This window comes from Muscardinus avellanarius, assembly GCF_963383645.1.
Source record: "Muscardinus avellanarius genome assembly, chromosome: 13".
NCBI classification, from domain to species: domain Eukaryota; kingdom Metazoa; phylum Chordata; class Mammalia; order Rodentia; family Gliridae; genus Muscardinus; species Muscardinus avellanarius.
The window spans coordinates 13154788-13173488 of NC_137799.1; the positions used below are offsets into that span (position 1 = coordinate 13154788).

Sequence of the window (18701 nt, forward strand, 5' to 3'; positions counted from 1 at the left end):
AGACCTGTAGGAAAATGAAAAGACAAAGGGAAAGGACTTTGAATTTCTAGGATGGCAAATTGTGGGAAGCTAAATAAATAGGAGAACTACCTAAAAATAAGGGCTAGTTAATAAGCTTTATTGTCTTGTTCCTGTAGTGCCTTCTTCAGGTTGATAAGAGTCTAAAATTGTCTCTGGTGATTAGCTTCTGTTCTTCCTGGTAAAAAGGAAAGAGAGGACACACATATGAGTGTTATGTTCCCGTTTAGGCACATGGGGAAGGAACAGAGGTTTCTTTTGTTGCTACTACTTTCATTTGTCTTTAATTCAGAATGATGCTTATGCTGTAGTGGCACCTTGTGGCATACTTTGCCACCCGTTAGTGTTCTCTTAACGATATGTTTGTTTCCATTCTTTTATTACACCTGATCTATGAAAACAATTATATATTTTGATTGGGGTGTCATGTGATAATCAGGTAATGTTTAAATCAGCTTATAAATATACCCTGCCTATCTTCTTAATTACATTATCATTTGTGGGAGGGGGTACTGGAGATCGAGCCCAGGGCATTCTACCTCAGAACTACACCCTCGCCCCCTCCTACCTCTAGCTACAATCCCAGATGTATTTTATACTTTCTTTGAAAAGAGGGTCTCACTAAGTTGCTGAGAGCCTCATTAAAGAGCTGAGGCTGGCTTTGAACCCATGTGATCCTCCTGTTTCAGCCTCCCAAGCGCTGGGATTAGAAACATGCATCACAATGCCCGGCTCCCCCCAACCCCTTTTGAGACAGTCTCACTCAGTTGCTGGAAACTCAATACTTGGCTTAGACTGTCTTTCTTCAAACCTGTGATCCTTCTCTCTTAACCTCCCAAGTAGTAGGATTACAAGTGAACCACCACTGGTGGCTGGATTACCATTTCTTTTTGTGAAAATCCAAAATTCTTTCTTCTAGCTCTTTGAAATATATATAGTACATAATTGGTCTGTAGTCACCCTACTATGCAATAAGTAGCTCACCAGAATTTCTTACTCCTACCTAGCAGTAACTTAATACCCATTGATCAACCTTTCCTTCTATTAACTACCATAGTGCCCTCAACTTTTATGAAGTGAAATAGTGAAATATTTTCTTTTTCTTTTTCTCCCCCCCCCCCCCCCCCCGTGGTACTGGGTCTCCTGGAAACCCTTCTACCTCCAGGCTACACTCCCAGACCTTTTTTTTTTTTTTCTTTGTTTTGAAACAGGGTCTCACTAAGTTGTGGAGGGCTCACTAAGTAGCTGAGGCTGTCCATGAACCACGATCCTCCTGTCTCAGCCTCCTGAATGCTGGGATTACAAGTGTGTGCTGCTGGGCATGGTGGCGCACACTTGTAATCCCTGCACTTGGGAGGCTAAGACAGGAGGATCGCGCAGGTTCGAAGCCAGCTGTGCTGGCTTAAGAGACCCTGTTTCCAAATAAAAAGTATAAAATAGGTCTGGAAGTGTAGCCCAAAGGTAGAAAGGCTTCCAGGAACCCCAGTACCACCAAAAAAAAAAAAAAAAAGCATGCGACACCACACCCAGCTCCCCAGACCTATTTTTAGTTGGAAACAGGGTCTCTTAAACCAGCGAGGCTGGCTTTGAACCTGCGCAATGTCCTGTCTCCACCTCCCAAGCATGGGGATTACAAGTGTGCGCCACCACGCCCGGCTGAAGTGAAATTTTTTTGTTTTATTTATGATGAAATCATGTGGTACTTGTCTTTCTGTGCCTGGCTTATTTCACTTAACATAACAATCTCCAGTTCTGTCCATGTTTTTGCTAATGACAGTATTCTATTCTTTTTTTAAATAGTCTGCTGCATACATGTGCCAGTTTCTTGACATATCACCTGGTGGGCACTTGGATTGTTTCCGTTTCTAGGCTTCTGAGAGTACAGCTGTAGTAGGCATAACAGTACAGTGCTCTTCCGCACATGAATTTCTTTTCCTTTGGATGTGTGTCTGGTAGTGGGATTGCTGGCTCATATGGCGGGTCTGCTTTTCCTTCTTGGAGAAACCTCCATACTGTTTTCTACAATGGCTGAGCTAATTTACTTTCTCGCCAACAGTATACAAGAATTCCTTTTCCCCATAAAGCACATGGTTATCTTTACTCTTTGGTAATAGCCATTCTCATCAGAGTGAGGTGATATTTCAGTATGGCTTTTCATTTGTATTTTCTTTTCTTTTTTTTGGTGGTACTGGGGTTCCTGGAAGCCCTTCTACCTCCGGGCTACACTCCCAGACCTATTTTTTACATTTTTATTTGGAAACAGATTCTTGCTATGTTGCTGAGGCTGGATTGGAACTGCAGTCCTCCTGTCTCAATTCTCCCAAGTACTTGGGATTATAGGCGTGTACCACTCTGTGCCCCACTCCTTTTGGACGTTTGTATGTCTTCTTTGATACATGTTTATTTACATATATTGCTTACGTTTTTACCTTTTCTGTTATTTTTAAAGTTTTTATATATTTGTTTAGTGGTACTGGGGATTGAATCCAGTACCCTGTACATTTGAGCTATACCTTGAGCCCTGTTTTATCTGTTATTTTGTTTTTGTTTTTAATAAAAATTTCCTATTAATGACCACAACTATATTTCCTTAGATACAGGAGTTTTGACTTACTTGTTATTTTGTGGAGATGTTTTTTGTTTTGTTTCGTTTTTTGTTTGTTTGATTGTTTTTGGTACTGAGGATTGAATCAAGGGGTGTTGCACTGCTGAGCTACTCCCCCACCCTTCTTAGCTACACCCCCAGCTTTATATTAGTTGTTTTATTCTCGCTAGGTTCATGAGAGTCTCACTACTTGCTGAGGCTGTCCTTGAACCTACAAGCCTCCTCTTTCAGCCTCCCAAATACTGGTATTACAGGCTTGCACCTTCATGTCCAACTTTATTTTTTAATTTGAAATAGTGTCTCACTAAGTTTCTGAGGGTCTCACTAAGTTCCTGAGACTGGCCTCAAACCTGCAATCTTCATGTCTCTGCGTCCCAAGTCCTGGGATGGTAGATAGGCACTACCACAGCCCAGCTTATGTTATTTTGAAGTATGGTCTTAGTTGGATGCAGTGCCAGACACCTATCCCAGTACCTGGGAGGTTGAGACAGGAAAATTGTAGGTTCCAAGCCATCCCCAGCAACTTAGACACTGTCTCAAAATAAAAAGGCCACAGGATGCAGCTTGGACATAGAATGCCACTCGGTTCAATCCCAGTACCAAAAATCTTAAATAAATAAATAAATAAATTCTGCCAGGCGTGGTGGCACACACTTGTAATTCCAGCATTCAGGAGGCTGAGACCGGAGGATTGCAGTTCATGGACAGCCTCAGCTACTTAGTGAGGCCCTCTGCAACTCAGTGAGACCCTGTTTCAAAATAAAGAATAAAAAACAGGGCAGGGGGTGTAGCTCAGAGGTCAAATGTTCCATCCCCAGACCCACAAAAATATATATATTATTCTATAGATATTAATCCCTTCTCAGATGTATAGGTTGCAAGTATTTTCTCTCATTGCATAGGTTGTCTCTGCAATATGATTGTTTCCATTGATGAGAATAAGCCTTTTACTTTGATGCAATCCCAGTTGTCTATTCTTACCTTTGTTTCTTTTATGCTTTTGCCATCTTGTTTAAAATACCCTTTCCCATTCAAATGATGTTTTTCCTTAGTAGTTTGACGGTTCATCTTGAGTTGATTTTTGTAGCTAGAGACGGGTCTAGTTTCAGTCTGTTTGTGGATACCAGGATACCAATAACTTTAAGGTTATCATTATTAAGAATCAAATGTGAGTCTATGAATAACCTTCAGGGGGTTCTGTAAGTTGCCTAAAATCATACACAATATCTGTTGCTTAGGTATGTTTATGTATAATTTTGAAACGTGAACAATTTACATAAGAGTTTGAAAAAGGTCTTTGATAAACTTCTGTTCCCAAAATGTTTTATAGACTCAGTGATGTAAGAATTCAAAACCTGTAGTAATAGATGCCCTTAAAAAGAATTTACCAGCCATCTGTAATAGCTCTTCCTGTGTTTTTAAAGAGCAGATTAAAAGTGTTGAATGTTAACAATTTTTATATAATAGTATCTTGAAAATATAAAGCTTCTTTATTAAAGTAAACATCAATGCTTATTATTTTTTCCACAATAGAGGCTGCTTTTGACTTAAACCATTATAGAATGTTAGATTTTATTACGATTACATTAAATATTCCTCTTTCCAATTTTCAAGGATACTACCCACCACCTCCAACGGTACCAGCTGGTGTGACTCCCTGTGTTCCTCGCTTTGTGAGGTCCAATAATGTTCCAGAGTCCTCCCTCCCACCTGCTTCCATGCCATATGCCGATCATTACAGTACATTTTCCCCTCGAGATCGAATGAATTCTTCTCCTTACCAACCTCCTCCTCCGCAGCAGTATGGACCAGTTCCTCCAGTACCTTCTGGAATGTATGCTCCTGTGTACGACAGCAGGCGCATCTGGCGTCCACCTATGTACCAACGAGATGACATTATTAGAAGCAATTCTTTACCTCCAATGGATGTGATGCACTCACCTGTCTATCAGACATCTTTGCGGGAAAGATATAATTCATTAGATGGATATTATTCCGTGGCTTGTCAGCCACCAAGTGAGCCAAGGACGACTGTGCCTTTACCAAGGGTAAGTAAAAGAAATAGAAAAGCTGGTGTAGTGAAGTAGTTTAAGAACCCAGTAGCCAGGCATGATGGCATACGCTTGTAATCCCAGTACTTGGGAGGCTGAGACAGGAGAATCACAGGTTCAAAGGCAGCAGCTCTCAACAACTTAGAAACTGTTTCCAAATAAAATAAAAAATAGGTCTGGAGTGTAGCCCAGAGATAGAAGGCTCCTGGGTTCCATCCCCAGTACCCCTTCCCCCAAATAAAAGAGCCCATGACCTAGAGTCAAACCACCCAGACTTCTGGTGCCTCCTCTGGTAACTCTATAACCTATAAAAGTTACTAACCACCCTAAGCCTCACATTTTTCATCTAGTTAATAGAAATAGAAATAATAGTATGTACCAGATAAGGCTGTTCTGGAAAGTAAATTAGAAAAACAACACTCTCGCCGTGCGTGGTGGCGCACGCTTGTAATCCCCGCGCTTAGGAGGCAGAGACAGGAGGATCGCACAGGTTCAAAGCCAGCCATGCGTGCTGGCTTAGGAGACCCTGTTTCCAAATAAATATGTAAAAATAGGTCTGGGAGTGTAGCCGGGAGGTAGAAGGGCTTCCAGGAACCCCAGTACCACCATAAAAGAAAAAAAGAAAAAGAAGAAAAACAACACTCTCATCTAAAACAATACAAGGACAACCTTTTTTCAGTGTTTCCACATATATGCACATGGTTTGGCTACCTTTCTAGAGAAGTGAGTGCTTGGATTTTACTTCACATCAGTTGAATAAATACTAACCTTTTGGTTTATGTGTGAAGAATAAGGCTGCTTCCCTGCAGGTTTTTGTTTTGTCCAAACAGTGCCATAAACTGTTTACATTATTTTCACAAAGCATAGTTAAATTTATTCACTATTCCCTAGATAATCATGTTTGTTTCTTTTTTTCACCTGTAGGAGCCTTGTGGTCATTTGAAGACTAGTTGCGAGGAGCAGTTAAGAAGAAAGTCAGATCAGTGGGCACAGTACCACACTCAGAAAGCACCTGTCTCTTCAACTCTTCCTGTGGCAACACAGTCACCAACACCACCTTCTCCTCTATTCAGTGTAGACTTTCGCACAGATGTAAGAAAGGCTTTAATTACTTGATGTTGCAGGGATAGGTCAAACAGCTGACTTCAGATTTTTCATTCAAAGCAGAGTTAGCTGTTTTGGATATTTCGTGATAATTTGTTTTGCAGTTAAATTTAGTTCAGTAAATACGTATGTAAACACTGTGGCTAAGTATTGTCAGATTCTGAAGACTGATAAGCACAGTCCTTTACCAAGAATTCAGAATGTTTTCAGCAGTATAGGTATGATATTACCTGCCCTACCCCTGAGCACCCCCACCCGCCCCATCCCCGCTTGACATGTCCGTAGTGTACTCAAGACCCTAGGTCTGATCCCTCGTACCACAAAAATTAAAATTAAATTTGTATCTGCTATTTCTTCAATATCTACTTGTACCAGGCACTATATTAAGCATTTACATAATCCTGTCTTATTTAATTCTTGAAAAGAACTTTGGAGGTAGCTACTATCCATATGTAATAGTTTAAGAATTCTACTTAGAGAAATTAATTTGCCCAAGATCTGTTAGCCTGTAAATAGCTGGGATTTGAATCCTAGTCTGTGTAAGGCATTTTTTTTTTCACCTCTTTCACAAGAGGTGCAGAAATTCATACTGTATTATATTTGCTATTTATATCACTATTAATTATTGTTCTTGGCATTAAAAAACAATTTTTTGTGCCAGGACAATTTCAATTTAAGCTGGAGTATTTAGTATTGTCATATTTAGAGAAAATTATTAACTTGTTTTTATGTTTTTACATTTCCTCTAGTATTCTCCACCCCAAAACATTCTGATATTAAAATTTTAAATATTTTCATTATGAAATAAATTTCAAACATATACAATTGTAGAGAATAGTGTAATAAACTCCATATACCCACCACCACTTTTCTAACCCAGCTTCACAACTACCAACTTATTCAAATTTGTTCCCCATTGGTTTTTTTGTTGTTTTTGTTTTTCTGTTTGTTTGTTTGTTTGTTTGTTTGTTTTGCACGTCTGGGGATGGGACCCAGGGGCATTTGACCTCCGAGCTATACCCCCTGCTCTATTTTTTCTTTATTTTGAAACTGGGTCTCACTGAGTTGCAGAAGGCCTCACTAAGTAGCTGAGGCTGTCTGCGAACCGCAATCCTCTGGTCTCAGCCTCCCGAATGCTGGATTACAAGCATGCGCCACCACGCCTGGCTTGTTTTGTTTTTGTGGTACTGGGGGTTGAATTTAGGTTTACTCTACCTCTGAGCTATACTCCCAGCCCTATTTTTTTTTTTTTTTTTTAAGCAGGGTCTTACCAAGTTGCTGAGGCTGACTGCAAACCTTCAATCCTCTTGTCTCAGCCTTCCAGGTACTGGGAATACAGTGCCCAGCTCACTATATTATTTTCAAGTAATCCTAGAGACATATTTTTCATCTATAAGGTTTTCAATAAAGCATTGAATTTTAAAATAGATTCAAATTTGCCTTACCAAACACAGACTTTCTCAAAGTAGATAAACATCTTGGCAACAAAGCTGCCATTTCCTTGATAGAAAAATATATTTTTGTTTTTCATATACTGTATTTTAGAAAATTAGTGTTTTCTTGAGGTTCAGATCTGCTGAGTTAGCAATATGATTTGGAACAAGTGATTTTACTTTTCTGGCATTGAGTTTCATTATCTATATATAATTAGCAGATTTAGTGATTCCTACGACTTCATATAACTTAGTATTCATTACATTCCCTTTAAAGTCCCTTTCTAGCTTCAGCGCTGCCTTTGAATTCCTTTTGTTGTTTATTTAATAGTGCATGATTGATTGGTTATTTTTCCTTGTTTTTAATTTTTTGGAAATTAGAAACTCCATTAAGATATGGACTATATGAGCTCTGTATCTCTGTATTTTTTTCTTTTACTATTTTCTTTTTTTTATTTTATTGTTATTTGTTAAATGGTTTTGGTAATATCTGTCAGGACTTAAGGACAAAATAAAAAGAAAATTCCTTGCTCTTTTTTATTATATAAGTAGCATTTGTTGTTTATAACTTTTTTGCATTAGCAATTGAAAGTATTATTGTTCATTATAAAGTTCCTCTGACATTTTGGGGAGGGGCAGTACCGGGGATGGAAAACAGGGACATTCTACCTCCGAGCTACACCCCTATTTCTACCTTTTATTCTTTATTTTTAAAACAGGGTCTCACTAAGTTGCTGAGGCTGTTGGTGAACTGTGATCCTTCTATCTCAGCCTCCCGAATACTGAGGTTATAAGCATGGGCCTCCATGCCCAGCTCCTCTTACTTTTATAATAGTTACCTTACAGTAGTTTTTAGCTTGTAATTTTAAATTTCATGCTAATTGTCTCTTTCTCTCTCTCTTTTTTTTCTTTCAATCAGTTTTCTGAGAGTGTAAGTGGCACAAAATTTGAAGAAGATCATCTTTCCCATTATTCTCCCTGGTCATGTGGCACCATAGGCTCTTGTATAAATGCCATCGATTCAGAGCCCAAAGATGTGATTGCTAATTCAAATGCTGTGTTAATGGTATGATTTTGCTTTGGTGGGAAGGAAGATAATGCATGCTGACTCAAGTTTTTTTTTTTTTTTTTTTTTTTTTTTTTACAGTACTGGAGATTCAACCCAGGGGCATTCTACTTTTAAGCTATACCCCCAACCCTATTGTTCTATAAATCTGTAAGAAGCTGGGTTATATTTGGATAAGTCCAAAATAAATTGCTTTTTTTTTTTTTTTCTTGTAGTACTGGGGATGGAACCCAGGGCATTCTACCTTTGAGCTACACTCCCAGTCCTATTTTTTATTTTTTATTTTTTATTTTGAAACAGTATCTCACTGAGTTGCAAAGGGCCTCACTAAGTAGCTGAAGCTGGCCATGAACTGCGATCCTCCTGTCTCATGTGTCAGCCTTCCAAATGCTGGGATTACAAGCGTGTGCCACCACACCTGGCTTGCATTTAATATTTAAATTATATGAGCATATTTTGATGGTTTAATATAGTATTGAGCCAGGCATGGTTGTTGGTGTACACTGATAATTCCAGTACAGTACTCGGGAAGCTAAGACAGGAGGATCATAGGTTCAAAGTCAGCCTCAGCAATTAGTGAGGCTCTCCGCAGGTTAGTGAGACCCTGTCTCAAAATAAAAAATAAAACCAAGCTGAGGGTGTAGACCAGAGGTAGAATGCCCTTGAGTTTAATCGCTAGTACTAAAATATGTATGTACATATGTTTATACATGAGATCTAAAGCAAGTATAAATTTATCAGAAAAACATAATTATATATCTTTTGATAATATATACTTGTACTGCTAGTTCAAGTAATTGCCAGTAGGCCTTCTACTGACATTCTTTGGTTTATGCAGGACCTGGACAGTGGCGATGTTAAGAGAAGAGTACATTTGTTTGAAACTCAAAGAAGGACAAAAGAAGAAGATCCAATAATTCCCTTTAGTGACGGGCCCATCATCTCAAAATGGGGTGCAATTTCCCGATCTTCCCGTACAGGTTATCACACTACAGACCCTGTCCAGGCCACTGCTTCCCAAGGAAGTGCAACTAAGCCCATCAGTGTATCAGGTAATCCATTTAACTAATACTTAGCCTAGATAATGTGCTTTTTTATTTTCCAACCTGTGAGACAGAAAACATTCTTCTCTATTTAAGAGTTACAGTAAACTCAGTTAAATTGTTTGACCAGGATCACCTGGCTAGTGGGAAAAAAATACACATCTTTTTTGAGAAGTATACATTAACATCTATATGCTGCTTTTTGCTTTTCTAATAATTATTTCTTTCTACATTTCTATAGATTATGTCCCTTATGTCAATGCTGTTGATTCAAGGTGGAGTTCGCATGGCAACGAGGCCACATCCTCTGCGCATTGTATTGAACGGTAACGTTACTCTATCTGTAGGATTGTCAGTCAGAGATGTATGCATCTTCATATACCTCCAGCTGTCTTGAAATAAGTTCTGCTAATTTGAACTATAATAACAAATTTCCGCGGGGGGGGGGGTTGCACTTGGAATATTGACCAAAACTTTCAGGGTTGATCTGGTATATGAAACATATGGTCATAGCAGGTATGGTGGCACATGCCTATGATCCCTTTACTTGATAGGTTAAGACAGGAAGATAGCAGGTTTGAAGCCAGCATTAACAACTTAGGGGACACTATTTCAATAAAAAAAATAGGCCTTTGGGCGGGTTGGGTTAGAGGTAAAATGTCCCTTGGTTCAATCCCCAGCACTACAAAAAACAAAAACAACAACAGAAAAAGTATATTGTCATTACTGCTTTAGTTACTTCATTTATTTCACTTGTATTACAATAAACATATTTTTCTTTAAAGGGATAGATTCATTGTTACTGATTTATCTGGTCATAGAAAGCATTCCAGTACTGGAGACCTTTTGAGCATTGAACTTCAGCAGGTAGGCTCTACTGTAACTCATCTTTGAGGAATTAATGATTGAAAGCTGTGGTTGGAAACTAAGTTTACTTGTTTTCTTCTCATGTAGGCCAAGAGTAACTCATTGCTTCTTCAGAGGGAAGCTAATGCTCTAGCTATGCAACAGAAGTGGAATTCCCTAGATGAAGGCCGTCACCTCACCTTAAATCTTCTAAGCAAGGAAATTGAACTGAGAAATGGAGAGGTAAAGAAACTGAAACTCTCAGCTTCATGCTTAATGTATTTGCTTTCTACTGTTGGGTGTTTTTATACAATTAGTACAAATTAATGTGCCTTTTTCTGATGAAAGGTTGATTACTTTAAAAACTTACAGTAGAAATAAAATTGTAGTCTTAGATTTCTTCATTGATTTTTAGTTATAAAAGGGAGGCCCCAAGTTCCGCAGATATAAAACTGCTATTTTTCTTATTTACAGAGTAATTACACAGAAGATGCAGCAGATACTAAGCCTGATAGAGATATTGAGTTAGAGCTTTCAGCACTTGATACTGATGAACCTGATGGACAAAGTGAACACATTGAAGTAAGTGCCACAGTTAGGTCATTAGAAGGATTTAATTGGAGTTGAAAAGTAGATTATAAAGCATAATGGCAGATGCCTATAATCCCAATACTTAGGCTGAGACAGGAGCATCCCAGGTTCACAGCTAGCCTCAGCAACCTAGTGAGGCCCTGCACAACTTAGTGAGACCCTGTTTCAAAATAAAATATAAAATAGGGTTGGTGGTATAGCTCAAGAAGTAGCATGCCACATAATTAAGAAGGAAAGAAAAAAAAACTTTTATACTAAAGTAACATTTTATTTGCTTAGGAGATCCTGGACATACAACTTGGTATCAGCTCTCAAAATGATCAGTTGCTGAATGGAACAGCAGTGGCAAATGGGCATGCAGTCCAGCAGCACCAGAAGGAGCCACTGAAGCAGAAGAGACAGAGTTTAGGTGAAGACCATGTGATTCTGTGAGTGTTAGATAGAAAATTCATAACCAGTGACATAAGGCTTAAATATCAAAAGAGTAGATACTGTCTTAGTTTCATATTTGGCTTTGTGCTATGAGAAGGAAGCCTTATATAATACAGCAATGATTTGGTTAGCCTGGACTTTTAGGGAAGAAAGATAAGTTTGACCTAACAAAGTGGTCCTTTGTTGTAACCAGCAGTATTTTGTTGGGATAAATGTTAGTTTGTGCTCCAGCATCAGGTTATACTTCAATTTGGCTAAATTTCTAGAATTACAGAATAGAGAATTGAAATCTAGATTTCTTGTTTTAAAATCATGTTAGAATTATATTAGCTATACTATTGCCATTTAGTATAATTACTGCCAAAAATATGGGCTTCGTCTTGAATTTTATAGTTTGTATGGCCTTAAACTAACCAGTGTTATAATTTTTTATTGTAATTTTTGGAGGATGGGACTTCTGATTATTCTTATTGATAGCACATGATTTTGCTGAGGGCTCTTAAAAGTTTGATGCAGCGTTCACTTAGCATGTATGGTTACTCTTAAAGTTACCACATAAAGCTAATTTGTTGTCATTTATTTTCTCTCAGGGAGGAGCAAAAAACAATTCTGCCGGTAACTTCATGCTTTAGCCAGCCACTCCCCGTGTCTGTTAGCAGTGCAGGTTGCCTCCCCATCACCACATCTGTCAGTGTTGGCAACCTCATTCTGAAAACTCATGTTATATCTGAAGAGAAAAACGACTTTTTAAAACCTATTGCAAATGGGAAGATGGTTAACAGCTGAAAGGAGGTTCGTCTTTCAAATCTGTGACCACACCATGGAAGCATTTACACTAGCTTTTTATATATATAATATATATTATATAATGTATATTTTTTTTAAAAAAAAGATATTACTGGGGGCATCCATTTCCTGTGGACTCTTTGATACTTCAAGCCCTCTTGCATTAGCATTATGAAAAAAAGAAAATTTACTTTACTAGGGTAATATGTTCACTTTCCAGAAGTGGTTGGAATTTGGACAACATTTAACTTAAGCTTCAAGCAGCTTTTTATGAGTTTGTAGCAATCCGGTGCAGTAACTGAGCCATTTCCTATTTTAAATGGCTTCTATAGAAAATTAACAACTCAGTTATTAAACTAGCAGGATCCTACAATGATACATCTAGTGAAAGTAGACTTAATTAACTTATTTATTTCTATTTTATGTTCACTGAGAGAAATTTCCATCTCATTCCAGCTGCTTTATTTATCGTTTTCATGGGACTTTGCATGGATTTTTTTCCCTTTTTTTTTTTTTTTTGTTTTTAATTTTGAAGAGTGGAGTTAGATCTTCTTACCATAGAATTTTACAGGGTTGTATACTAGCTTTCTTTACTGCATTATATGTAGGAGTGTGGTGCAGTGCTTTTATCTGTAGCATTTTTTTAATTTTCCATTTTTCAAAAATAGTTTCTGCTTTGTTGATATTTATACACAGGCTACTTGTTGAAGTAATTAATTAAAAATATAACCAAGTGCCTAAGTCTTTCAGCTGATGTACTAGATATTAAATTCTCCTAAGTTATGCAGAATCGTTTTTACAATTTTGATAAATTATGCACTAATGTAATGGCAGTTTTTTAAAATGCAGATTTAAGCCTGTACATTATTGAATCTGATGACTTGGCAAAAGAATCAGGTGCTTTCAGCTTTCTTGAGAAAACCCTGTATGTCGCGTTTGCACTGACTAACAAGATGGTATCGCTGGGTTTTTAATTTAAACTAATTAATTTGAAGGTTCATTGCATTATATTGGTTAAATATTGTTTATTGTTACTTCATGTTGGTTTTTAATTTTCCTTGTTTTCTGACTGTTAGGTTGATAAGACTATGAACCATGTAATAGTAGAACATTGGCTAACATTTATTCATACTTAAAAACATGAATATCTGCCCTGCCGTAATGTGACTGAAACTGTTTTGACTTGGCATCTGAAAGTCTGCAATATGTTCAACCAGCCGTGCCCCAGATATGTGGGATATATTTATTGAAAGCTAAATTTCAGTCAATATTGGAAAACAAAAGCTGGGCTTTCCTTCCTGATAATCTTACATAGAGTTTTGTCGTTTTGTTTTTCCTCCATTTCTTTAAGATTAGTTTGACTTTTGTTATTATTTTTTAATTAACTTCTGTGAAGTTGTTTACTCTGAAAATTGTACTGGAATATTTTAAGCCAAGCTGATCTTTCACCAGGTGTACTGTATGTAAGGGCTTTTCCTGCTAGCAAGATGCTTAAACAGGATCATGTTATTGGTCGTCTGAGCTATTTAGTTATTTTACAAATCCACAGCATTGTATCAGATAAGATTTTGATAAAAGTTTTGTGCACATTTCCAGGGGTGGGAGGGTTGGCATTTCCCTGAAATTTCTTGATCAGAATGAGTAAAATACTGGTGTTTGATACCTGTCTTAATGAACATGCTCATAAGGTGACTGATACGTTGTAAATATACCTGAGAAACAAAGGGGTAGTTTTGATATTCTGGTGTCAGTATGGAAGATCTTACACATTTATTTAATACTCAGATGTATGAAGATGTATGTTTGTAGCATAACAGCACAGCAGCCTTGACTCGGTTTCCTTTGGTTAGTAACTGCACCTTTCTGCCATGGCCAGTGCTCCCCACCCTTACAAAGACGTTTTATTTATTTCACTCTGTAACCTGCAATGAATAGGAACAAGAGTTTTAAACCATGTTACATTAACTTATTTCTGACATTATAAATTAGCCTAGGGTGTTACAGGAACATGATTGTTATATAATTTATATCAGAACCTTTCTATAAATATGCGCTTATTACATTTTAAATGCTTCCAATGTACTTTATTTGCTGTTTGTAATTCCAAAAAGGATATGCAAACCAGTCTGTCTGTTTCATGGATATTTAATAGTGAGATCTTCCATGTTGAAGGTAATGTATTTTTTTTTAAGATTTTAAAATTGCTATTTTGTTACAAAATAGAGACCTATTAACAGTTCGAGAGCTCCTTATGTGCCCTCAGGGAAAGAACCCTCTGTGCAACAGAACTACACAAAACATCTTCAGCACGTTCTGAGGGTGAATATGTACTACATAAATTGATCTTGTGTATTTAACCTTATCTTTTTAATTTTAAAATTGAAATTTTGAAACTTGGTTGTGCTCTGCTAGAGGGGGTTGGGATAAACTGCTTAGGTGTTTGCCTACTTGTCCAGTAAATTACATTTGCATCAGTGTATGTATATACCTGCCAACCTTACCGGCATGTCTCAAAACATTTATATTAAAATAATGCTTGTCTTGCAGCAGGTGATCCCATACAACAGTAACTCTCTATTGTTAAAACCTTACTCTCTTTCTCACTAACAACATAGGAATTGTTTCTGTGTTGAGATTATTCTGTATTGCATCTTTCTCTGTGTGGTGACCACCATCTGTTTGTCATGGTGGGTTTTAATGTGAAGTAAAGCCATTGGTTCTCTGCCACTTTCGAAGAAAGAACAATTTGTCTTAATCCTTCATAATGGTACCTATGTTATAGAGGAAAATGGTACAAATCAGACCTAGCATGTGGCTTTTTAACCATGGGGGACAATGGTTATTTGACCCTTTTAACAACATGTGATGTACGTAATGTACATGTTTAGAATCAAAGGCCACAGAGCAACGGAGAAGAAATTAGTAATGTTAGTAACTAAACTGCATGTGTCATCAGTGATCTAATCAGGACAAAGCAGTATGAGGTCTGGAAAGCAACAAAGTGGTGACCCCTCCCCCCCCGCTTGTCTCTCCCTCCCCCTCTCTTTTGTTTTTCTTTTCAATTTTCATGTCCCATTGTCTCATTCAGATGCTGTGGATATAGCATGGGTAGTTCTCTTTTGTGATTTTATTTCATTGTATGAATTCTGAGAAAGTTACACATGCATTTCTTCCAGTTGGTACCTTGAACAAATCAGATTCCTTAGCCTTTGCTGCTGTGACTTACTATCAATACCATGCGATGAACCAGTGTCATGCATGAAAAGTTGTGCATTGTAATTTTCAGAGACAGATTTTGTTAGGCCAGTGGCATAAAGAACTTTCCTTCTCTCATAGCTATTCTCATTAGTAAGAGAATAGTAAGTGAAACCCATACTTGAACTAAAATCTTCCATTTGTGTGGATTAGATTTCAAATTGATGTTATATATATAAGTCACATCCCAATTTTATATGCTGTCTTGAGAAAATTACAGAATGCACAGTGATTCATAGTAGTTTTAAATGGGGCCATTTGAACATTTGAAAAAATTGTTTTATAAACTTGCTTTTGCATTTTAGATGTTAAAGCTCATACAGTCTTATTCACAGGGGTGGATTTAGAACAGTCAGATTCAGTAAGTGATTTCAACTTTGAACCTGAATGTTTCTTTCCTCCCATGAGTCATTTCTGAGCAGACTGTCACCAGTATTGGTAACTAATTGTTAAAGGGGAAAATTGGGTTACAACTATATTAGTTTCCTGGCAGAACTTTTCTTGTGTTTTAGTGAGTGAAGAGTATTGATGGGATCACTTACTGTAACTCCTGCATAAGGACCCCTTCTACAAGCAGAACACAAAAGAACATGCTCAAGGACTATCCCATTTTCTGGATAAAATGAATAACTTTGCTGGTAACTCCTTTATACTACCAGTTTCTTTGTATCCCTTTGCTGGCAAGGGAATATAAGGAGTCAAAACTACAGATCAGAACACCCCACATTTTGAGTGGAGTTGTATTTTTACTCCAAGAGCATTTATTCCCCAAATTCCAAAGCTGGCAGTGTTTTTCTTTTTTACATAAAAATTTAAAAATTTTCCTAAGCCAGTGGAAAACAGACACTGGCTGCACTTAGTACTGCCAAAAGCCAAGATCATTTGCACATATTCCATCAACCTGTCAAGAATTAGGCCTCACTTTATAACCCAAGGCATGGAAGTGCATGCATTCTCTTAGCTGGGCAAACAATTATACTGTAGTTGTGATACAACACATGTGGCTTTTATTTGTACTGCACATATCCACTGTACAGCCACTTGGGAGTATCGTGGTTAGCTTGCAGCAGCTGCTGTCTGCATTTATACTGTTTATTGCATATTCTTTTCCCTGGAAGTGAAAGAGAAATGTTCTTCTTGTTGCATTGATTACACTTTATAAATTTGCTTAGCTGGAAAGTTTGGGAAAAGAGGCCTGTTTGTCAATTGTACAACCGATTGTGAAGCTCTAGTGTGAATATTTTTACGTCTGTATTAGACATTTTCTTTGCAAATCTATTGTTCGATTGAAATGTAAATGAAATTAAAGATGGTGTACACCCATCATGTAAAAAGCAGGCACCATCTCTAAGATGGATTTAATGCTCATTTTTAAGGCATATACTCAGCTTCTATTTAAAACTATAATTTAAAATAATTCTGTACAATGAAATGGGGAATATATATGGGAATAAATTCTATTCCACTTATTTCAATTTGAATTTCCAAATTGTAATGTTTCCCTTTGTGCTATAGGAATAGGATTAAATGGGGAAGGCTAGGATTTATAAGGCCTGTATATGGGGGGAGGGCAGAGATGGAACAATGAGGGTTGTGATGATAGTGAATAGCAAAGAGTGAATCTGTGTGTTTTTGCTGTAGCACTGAAGTGAAGAGGTAATTAGCTTTGGCTGTTCACAAAATAGAGCATCATGATTTTCAGTGTTTGAGAGAAATTGATGGAAAAAGTTTGCAGTACTTGACATGTATTTGCATGCACAAAATAAAATTATTTGTCCACCTTAAAAGTTGTTTGTTTAGTGTCAATATTAAGTTTGTGCTATATTTTAGTTGTCTTGATTTTTCTTGCAATATTTTTTGCTTAACAAAGCTAACGGGACCCTCCTTAAGTGAAAAATTAAATGGTGACCTGCCTCATCCAGTAACCTTGGTAAGACCTGAAATGAAGGAATAGATCCAGTGAAGTTGAAATATTTCTTAATTCTATCTATCACTTTATTTTTTTTATCATTGCAAAATATTTATTTATTTTCAAAATAATTTTTTATTGGTGCATTATATTCATACATATCTATCACTTTAATAGAGAGCACTTTCTAAAGTGCAAGATGGGGTTGTAGATACTGGAAAAAATAGATACGTAAAGAGCTAATATAAAGCAGTGTGTCACGGAAGTGTGAAGACAGTTCTGTGGGCTTTAGAATATGAACAGAGATAGATGGCCTAATCGTTCATATCAACTGTAGTTTTTTGTTGTTGTTATTTTTGTTTTTATTCTGTCAACTCAGTGGTATAAAAATAAGAAACAGTGCCACTTTCATTCAGGGAAAAAGTATATTTATATACATGAATAAAGAACAGCCAGAGTGATTCTAGATGCCATTTTTACTGGGCCTCTTGCAGCTTTATAACTCCTCTGATATGTTTTAAGCCCCTGTCCATGCTGGCCATACAGGTTAAAGGTCAAAGAAACACAGGCCCCTTCTCTAGAAGTTCAGAGTGTGGAAAATGGAAAAGCCAGATTTTCCCGTGAGCTTAGAGAGCTTTATGAAAACGAGAAAGGGAAATGCCACCACTGTGGAAGCCAGAGGAGGTGATTCTCTGTTGGTGATCTGGGGCTATACTTTGAGGCTAAGTTACCATTTCACCAAGCAGAAAAAAGGGAAGGAAGTCCCAGAGCCTCTACTCTCCTTCACAGAACCCACACAGTCTTAACAACCATCATTCACTGTGTGTGTGGGTGTGTGTGTGTATGTGTGTGTGAGATGTACTATTTTTTTTAACTCAGTGGTGCTCTACCACTAAGCTACACCCCAGTTCTTTTTATTTTGAGAGAATCTTGCTAAGTTACTAAGTCTGGCCTTGAACCTGTGATCCTCCTATTTCAACCTCCCATGTACTAGGGTTAACAGGCATGCACCACCATGTCCTCCCTGCCTTCACTCTAAATATTATAACCCCTATTATATATTTATTATGGATGCTATACAGTTTGCCAAGATCTCATAACTAGAAGGCAGTGGAGTCAGAATTCTGATTCAAGTCTGATTCTATTTCCACCTAAGTATAACAATGGAAGAGATGTTTAAGGAAGTAGTGATTAACTGAGTAATAAATAGCTAACTCTTAGAACACTTCATATGTTTCAGACAGGTCTAATAGGTACATTATTATATAGGACCTTTATTGTCACCTTTTACAGACAAGGAAATTGAGGCAGAGACCTTAAAGAATTTACCCTGTCACAGCTAGAAGAGGTACAGTAGGACCTCTTTGAAGGACATTGACTACTATACTACAGAGACTATGATAATTGGAGTGGTTTGGGATTTAGATCACTTTGGCAGTAGATAAAAGGTGAAGCTAGAGAGAGACCAGCAGGGAGGCCAGGTCAACAGTGTAGGTAAGAAGTGTTGGCAGCTGGATGGAGGAAAAGAGAAGGACTTGAAAAGCAGATCTGAACAGTGACAG

General features: G+C 37.4%; 1 protein-coding gene across 3 annotated transcripts in view; it reads left to right on the forward strand.

Moving 5' to 3' along the window:
- Positions 1–11975, forward strand: part of RC3H2 (ring finger and CCCH-type domains 2) — a gene marked incomplete at both ends in the record, with an annotated part of 51225 nt that extends 39250 nt beyond the window's left edge. The window contains 10 exons of one of the 3 annotated variants that reach the window (XM_080709153.1): positions 4238–4671; positions 5599–5766; positions 8131–8277; positions 9116–9329; positions 9562–9646; positions 10106–10187; positions 10275–10409; positions 10641–10748; positions 11037–11185; positions 11780–11975. In XM_080709153.1, coding sequence (XP_080565279.1) covers positions 4238–4671; positions 5599–5766; positions 8131–8277; positions 9116–9329; positions 9562–9646; positions 10106–10187; positions 10275–10409; positions 10641–10748; positions 11037–11185; positions 11780–11975 — 1718 coding nt within the window. The remainder of the gene's footprint in view (positions 1–4237; positions 4672–5598; positions 5767–8130; positions 8278–9115; positions 9330–9561; positions 9647–10105; positions 10188–10274; positions 10410–10640; positions 10749–11036; positions 11186–11779) is intronic. The other 2 variants (XM_080709155.1, XM_080709154.1) reach the window with 2 other exon arrangements.
- Positions 11976–18701: the final 6726 nt, after the last annotated feature.